The 7,433-nt window shown below is 50.7% G+C and overlaps 1 protein-coding gene across 2 annotated transcripts; it reads left to right on the top strand.

The window, feature by feature from the left end:
• Positions 1–1,050: 1,050 nt before the first annotated feature.
• On the top strand, positions 1,051–6,211 carry LOC106651278 (protein artichoke). 2 transcript variants are annotated; one of them, XM_014369717.2, is made up of 4 exons: positions 1,051–1,311; positions 1,745–4,834; positions 5,053–5,366; positions 5,551–6,211. In XM_014369717.2, the coding sequence occupies exons 1-4, from the start codon at positions 1,071–1,073 to the stop codon at positions 6,121–6,123; spliced, it is 4,218 nt and encodes a 1,405-aa protein (XP_014225203.1). In that variant the 5' UTR covers positions 1,051–1,070; the 3' UTR covers positions 6,124–6,211. The 2 variants fall into 2 exon arrangements, with proteins under 2 accessions (XP_014225203.1, XP_023314519.1); XM_023458751.1 differs by having other exon boundaries at positions 5,053–5,372.
• The last annotated feature ends 1,222 nt before the right edge of the window (positions 6,212–7,433 follow it).

Genomic DNA, 7,433 nt, shown 5'->3' with positions numbered 1-7,433 from the left:
TGTGCTCGTAGACTATATAGCTGCGGCGCATAATACAATTATTATGCCATATTCTGCGGAGGGAAACATTTCAATGACGTACGTACGTATTCTATTTCCTCGTCGTTCCGACTATAGATATTTATCGGCACATTATGCGTACAATATAGTGCAGGGGAGGCGGGCGGGGCGCGCATGCATCCATGCATAGCTCGACTGGCGCAGAGAGGGACAGAGAGAGAGAGAGAGCTCGAGTCGGAAGAGAGCCTAGAGAACACCAGGGTTCATCATTAAATGTTTGTAGGACGCTATACACGTATAATGAAGCGCCCCAGGTGGTGTGCGGCACGACATTACATGCGCGAAGCAGCTCGCACAGTGCTGCAGCCGCGTAGTGCAGTGTGTTTGCTTTCGCAGCGACAACCACGAGACGATTAGCTTTGCCGCAAGCCTTTCCAGCGCGACCCTCGCACGAACGGCGACCCATACCAGTACTATATATCTGTCCGTTGTTCGTGTATCGCATGGACGTCGGACGCGCGTAGTACGTGTGCAGCAGTGCAGCTCGCACACACATCCGTGCCTCTGTCCCCGGCTAGACGACAGCTAGATCGTTATTATCGATACTTATCGTCGCTAATTCGAGCGACCTCCCCCCGATTCAGCCGCTGCTTGCGAGCTTCAAAACTTCAAAAGATGTGCTCGCGTATACGTCAACGTGGACGCGCGGACAAGCGACATAACGGCGACTTTATCACCCTCTATAATGATTCGCTTCGGCCCTCTAACGAAGCGCTCTATTAATGATGAATTGAATACCTACATGTACGCTTGGCTTACGTGTTTTCCCCCCGTCTGATTGACAGCCTCGAAACTGCACATCTAGACGTCGGATTAAAGCGCGCCCCGTAATTATTAAGTAGAAGAGAGCCTCTTTTTCTCGCTCAAATTATTAATGGCAATATTTGTTTTTTGGCGCTGCTTACAGAGTCTGACGCTTTGGAATTGAGCGCGAGTCGCCCGAGATGTGAGATGCTCGAGGCGAGAGCTTGCAGACGATGAGGCCGCCGACGAGCGCCGGCAGGGAAAGGATGAGGCCTCCGCCTCCCCGGCTCCTCGCGAGCCTCGAGCGAGTCAATAAATCTCTGCTCTATCATGTTCTGCTGCAACTGCTGCTACTAGCGCTCTCCAGCCGGGCGGAGGAATGCCCGTCATCCGAGCTCATTCCCGGCTGTCCCTGCTACAACTTCGAGGGTGGACTCTTTCTCGAGTGCGCCGGTGCGACCGAGGATACGCTGCGCACTATTCTACTGGGAGTCATGAATGCAGTTGGTAAGTCGGAGGCCGCTCCTGGCTTTCCTGTGTGTGTACAGCCAACGAGCCACTATACGTGCTAAACTTTTCTCCCTCGTCTCTAGCTGGCTCACCCCCGGCTGCTTTCTCGCTCGTGTGTCTCTTAATTTTTTTATTTGCTTTTGTTTTTTTAATATAAACTCGCTGCGCGCGCGTACACACAACACACACACACACGCTCGAACGTGACGCGGAAGATGCACCCCTACCCTTGGGGTGGCAAAATACTTTCTAGCTGCTAATCAATTTTACAAACTTTAAACTCGTTCTGTTGCTTATTGCCAGCTGCACACTAGCGGCTTGAAACTTCAACGAATTATGAAGTTCGAGTCGCGATGTAATGCGCGCACTCCTATATAAATGAATGTCACACACTAATTTATTCTAAGAGACGTAAAACGGAATTTTGCAGGAGACAATACGGTAATCCAGTCGCTGAGTGTCTACGAGCTCGACAGGGCGATCGAAGAACTGCGGGACGACGCTTTCCCGTCGGGGGCGCAGATCAGGCACTTGCAGATCTCGCACTCGTCGCTGCGCGACATCAGCGAGTCGGCTTTCAGGAATCTCGAGCGCAGTCTCGAGTCTCTGGCTCTGCTCTCCGGACGTTTGACCAACGTGCCGCAAAACGCCCTGTCCAAACTGCATAAATTGACGGCCCTGGATCTCGAGTCGAACCTCATACCCGAGCTGTCCTCCTACTCTTTTTACGGCTTAAAACTTGTGAAATTGATTCTCAAGGGTAATCAGGTGTCGAAAATCTCGGAATATGCATTCGGCGGCCTCGAGGATTATCTGACCGAGCTCTATCTCGAGGAGAACAAGTTGAAACTTTTCCCCATGACGGCGCTGCGACGACTGCACAGTCTCGTCGAGCTGCGGCTGGCTTGGAACGAGATCTCGAGCTTCAACGACGACGGCCACTCGACCCTCAAGTCGCTGCGCAACCTCGACCTGAGCAGCAACAACTTCGACGAGCTCAAGGCCGACTGCTTCAGGCCGTTCCCCGCCCTCAAGACGCTGTCGCTCTATCTGAACAACATCGAGGACGTCGACAAGCGGGCCTTCGTCTCGCTCACCAGCCTCGAGTCGATCGACCTGAGCCACAACAAGATCGTATTCCTCGACTCGAACACCTTCAAGGCCAACGAGCGTCTGCGCACCATCGAGCTGAGCCACAACCACATACACTACATCGGCGGGGTGTTCGCCGGCCTGCCGGAGCTGCGCGAGCTCTTCCTCGCCGAGAACAACATCCTCGAGATCCCGGCCGACGCGTTCGTCGGCAGCATCGGTCTGTCGGTCATTTACATGCAGCAGAACGCCATCAGGCGCATCGACGGCCGCGGACTGTCGAGCCTCAGCCAGCTCGAGCAGCTGCATCTGACGAGCAATTACATCGAGCGGCTGCCCGTCGACTTCTTCGAGCAGTGCGACAATCTGACCTCTTTGTTTTTGGACGGCAATCGCATCCGAGAGCTCAGCATCGGGACCTTCTCCAAACTGAACGAGTTGCGCGAGCTGCGCCTGCAGGACAATCAAATAAGCGAGGTGAAGCGCGGCGCCCTCTCGCCCCTGTCCTCGCTGCAGGAGCTTCATCTGCAAAACAACTACATCCGCAACGTCGAGACCGGCTCACTGAGCACTCTCTTCAACCTGCAGGACTTGAACCTGCAGGGCAATCAGATCACTCAGCTGGGCGACATTTTCCAATTGTCGGAGATCGACTCGCAGACCAGTCGCTCGCTCGTCTCCATTCAGCTGGACAGCAACAATCTGTCCTCGTTGCACAACAATTCGCTGCGCGGCCAGGTCTCTGTGCGCATAATGTGGCTCGGCAACAACAAGCTCACCCACCTGCAGGCGCCACTTTTTCGGGACTTGATGCTCGTCGAGAGGCTCTACTTGACCAACAACTCCATCGTGAAAATCGACGACGCGGCCTTCGAGCCGATGCAGGCGCTGCGATTCCTCGAGCTGAGCAAGAACAAGCTCAGCCGCGTGACCGATCGCACCTTCTCGGAGCTGAGGGAGCTCGAAGAGTTGTACCTGCAAGATAACAGCTTGAGCCGTCTCGATCCTTACTCTTTTTCGGCTCTCAAGAAACTTCGCGTGCTCGATTTGTCGAATAATTTTCTCACGGTCCTGCAGGACGGCGTCTTTCAAGCCAATCTGCCCATTCGAAACTTATACCTGAGAAACTGCTCGATCGAGAGCATCGAGAGCGGCGCCTTTCAGGGCTTGAACGAGCTCGTCGAGCTCGATCTGTCCAAGAATAAATTAACCGTTCAAGCTCTGCGGAGGCTGCAGATATCCGGCCTGCAAACGCTCGACGCTTCGAAGAATAATTTTAGTCAACTTTCCGAGCACAGCTTTACGGGCCTGCCCTCGTTGCAGCACTTGATCCTCGACGACGTGCAGATATCGCAAATACCCGAGACGCTCTTCATACTGAACGTCAACTTGGCCAAACTTCATTTGAACCGCAATCATCTAAAAACTCTGCCCCCGGGCATCTTCGATAATTTGCTCTCGCTGAAGGAGATCAAGCTCAATTACAATCGTCTGAGCAGCGTGCCGTACTCGGCACTGGCGAGCGCCAAAAATTTGGAGAGCCTGTCTCTGTCGCACGGCGATATAGCCACCATCGACGTGGCCAGCATGTCGGGCTTGAAGCATTTGCGCGATATCGACCTCGGCCACAATCGCATCGAGTCCATGTCGGGCTTCGCGCAGGCCAACTTGTCCAAGCTCTTCTCCGTCGACTTGAGCCACAATCAGCTGGCCGTGTTGCCGGCCAATTTCTTCGTGCACTCGCCGATGCTGAAGCACTTGGACCTGTCGGAAAACCGATTCCGCCAGATACCCTCGATGGCGCTGTCCAGTCAAAATCTGCCCGGGCTCTCGTGGCTGAATCTCACTCGCAACCCGTTCCAGAAGATACACGATATCTCGACGGACGCCAAGTATCCGCTCTTGAACGAGCTTCATCTGTCGTACACGAACTTGACGCTGCTCACCTCGCAGGACTTCGAGGCCTTCCCGGCGCTCGAATATTTGCACGTAAATCACAACGGCATATCGCGCATATCGCCGGGCGCTTTTCGCAGCCTGCCGAACCTGCACACCCTCGACTTGGGCGACAATAGTATCGACATCTTACCGCAGGAGCGACTCCAGGGTCTGCAGCACCTCAGCATTCTCAATCTCACGCACAACAGATTGAAAGAGCTCGAAGAATTCCCGGAAGATCTGAAAGCCCTGCAGACACTCGATCTATCGTTCAATCAAATTGGTACCGTAGGCAAAGTCACATTTAGAAATCTCGTGAACTTGGTCGAGCTGCATCTGTACGGCAACTGGATCAATACCATATCCGGCGATGCTTTCAAGCCGCTCAAGAAACTCCGGCTACTTGATCTCAGTCGAAATTACCTGGAGAATCTGCCGCTTAATGCTTTTCGACCCCTCGAGACGCAAATACGCAGTCTAAGGACCGAAGGTAAGGAATTTTTTCATATTATTTCACTCGGGCTCCGCGACAGAAGAGATATAAAATTTTACGATACGATGTAGCCGCGTTTGTCCCGAGTCGTGCTCGCGCGCGCTTATTGAAACATCCAATATAAATTTGCTGCGGATATCTTGCCTGTTGCAGCTGCAACGCAGCAGCGAGGAATTTCAAAATTCGATTGATGTTCATTTTTCTTTTGCTCACAGAAAATCCACTCAACTGCGGCTGCGAGTCACAAGAGCTGTGGGAGTGGCTGCGCGACCATCAAAAGCTCGTGGGTCGCGGTGGAAGCAGCGTCGAGGTCGAGGGTGGGTTACTGCGCTGCGACCAGCCGCCGGAATTGCGCGGCCTCGTTTTTCTCGATCTCGACCCGCATACCTTCTGCTCGGCGCCGCTCGTTCTCAAGCTTGCCATCCAGGACATACAACCCTACTCCGTGCTGGTGTCTTGGCAGAGCAGAAATCACTCGGGCCTGCACGGCTATCAAGTGGCTTATCACGCCCTCGGCAACGTCGACGAAGTAAGTGTAGGTTTCGCAACTTTTTTACACATTTAATTTTATATCCTCTCGATGTCGTTTGCATCTTTTAACGTTGCCGAGAAAGACGATCGCGCGCGATGCACTTTAAACGTACGCGATGAATAGAGAGAAAACGAAGGAAAATCAATACGTGCAATACAATATGACTGAATACAATTTGCAGGTACGTGGAAAACTTTTGGACCCGAAGACGCGCTCGGTGCGCCTGAGCAGATTGAGCCCGGACACGCGCTATCTCATTTGCGTGCTCGGCCTGGGCAGCTGGGGCACGCCGATCCCCGAAGACTTGAGCTCGTGGAATTGGAACTCGACGTCGGCGGCGGCGTCCGTGTCCTCCTCCTCGTCGCAGCAGGACGAACTTTTGGAGAGCTCTGCGCATCCGGTAATGGTGAACTCTCCGATGTCTCGCTGCACCGAGGTGCGCACCCTCGAGTCGCCGAGCTCGCAAATCGGCGAGGGCGCCGTGGGCGATCGCAGCAGTCTCGCGAGCCTCCTGACTCGCCGGCTGGGCCTCATCGTCGGCAGCTGCATGGGCTTCGTCGTGTTCATCGTGCTGATCTCGGTGCTGGGCTACATGAAGATGAAGAAGCAGCGCGCCCAGGCCAAGCGCGAGCAGCCGCTGGCGCCCAATCCCCCGGAATACCTGTCCTATCGGCACTTCTCGCTGCAGAGCGGCGACCGACCGGACAACAACGCCTGCCCGAGCTTCATAGGCACGACGGCCCTGAACTCGTAGCAAAAGCACCCGGCGGACGACGAGCAGCAGCAGCAACACGACATCGAGCTCAAGAGCGTCAGTGAGTTTTTCGGTTGATTCGCTGCGCGCCGGCTCTTGGCTCTCAATGAGCGCACTCGACTCGTCGGTCGTCAACGATTTATTATTAAAGCAGCCGAGCTTTCAGTCACTCCGAGATATAAGCTTCATTTTTTTATCGACTATACACCGATTTATTTTTTTTATTCTTTTTCCCTACTTTTACGAGGAATTTATATCGTCCACCACCGAGACTGATGTTTTGCCATGTTTGACGTTTTTTTTGTCTCTCTTTTAAAATTTTATGATTGTAGTAAAATATTGACGAGCCATTTGAACGGCTCGTGATTGCATAATCGATTTCTTTTTTATTTATTTATCGTGTATTATATTGTAAGTATATCGAATATAAAGAGCAAAGTTAAACGAGCCGTGACAACGCAAGTGACTACACTGTTTTTGTACGTAAATATACATAAAGTAAATTTAAATATAGTCTAGAATTATTAGTGTCTGATATGATTGCGTGCGGAGGACAGGACGGGTTGTAAGTTACGTATTAAATAATTTTGTATAGTTATGGTAGTTTAAAGAGTGGAACTTATAAATATATAAATTATAAATTATATCTTTATTAAATTTACGAGTATACGAAAGAGTGTGAAAAAAATTCAGAGCGTTTTTTATATGAATTCTATATAATATTATGTAATTATATCGAGTATAATGATTGAAAAGTAATTTGTATTAGTCATTGATCAACGAGTATACATGTGAAAAAGTGCAAACGTTTGACAACCTCGAATAAATTGTTAATACTTTAAGTTGAAGTATGTGTAAGTATCGTGATTGTAGCTGTCGTTGAGGCGTCGATCGATGCGTCGCCGCGCGTCACGCAACTGATTGTTCAGAGCAAATGATGATCTTTCTGCGTCGAGGAATCCCTCACGCGCCAATGTAACGAATCAAACAAATAATGAAATTAAAAAAAAAAAAAAATTATCGTATGACGATATACATCTTGTAAATAGATAGACACTCGAATGACGAATTATAAGTATTCAAAGAAAATTAAAAAAAACTTATAAAAATCAAAAACTTATACAAGTTGAAAATAAATGCAAAAAAGTGACGATTAATCGCTGTTTAACTTGTGTTTGTTATTTAAATAGCCAGCCATCGTAAAGCCTCTCACTATGTATTTATGTTGGATTTGATGCAGTTAAGGCTCTGCGCGCTACACAATCCCAGCGAAAATTTAATCCACTTTCCATATATAATCGCTCGAGTTA

This window comes from Trichogramma pretiosum, unplaced genomic scaffold (genome assembly GCF_000599845.2).
Source record: "Trichogramma pretiosum strain Unisexual culture from Peru unplaced genomic scaffold, Tpre_2.0 scaffold55, whole genome shotgun sequence".
NCBI classification, from domain to species: Eukaryota; Metazoa; Arthropoda; class Insecta; order Hymenoptera; family Trichogrammatidae; genus Trichogramma; species Trichogramma pretiosum.
Note: the sequence above shows the minus strand (reverse complement) of the source record. Positions and strands in the feature narration are given on the sequence as shown.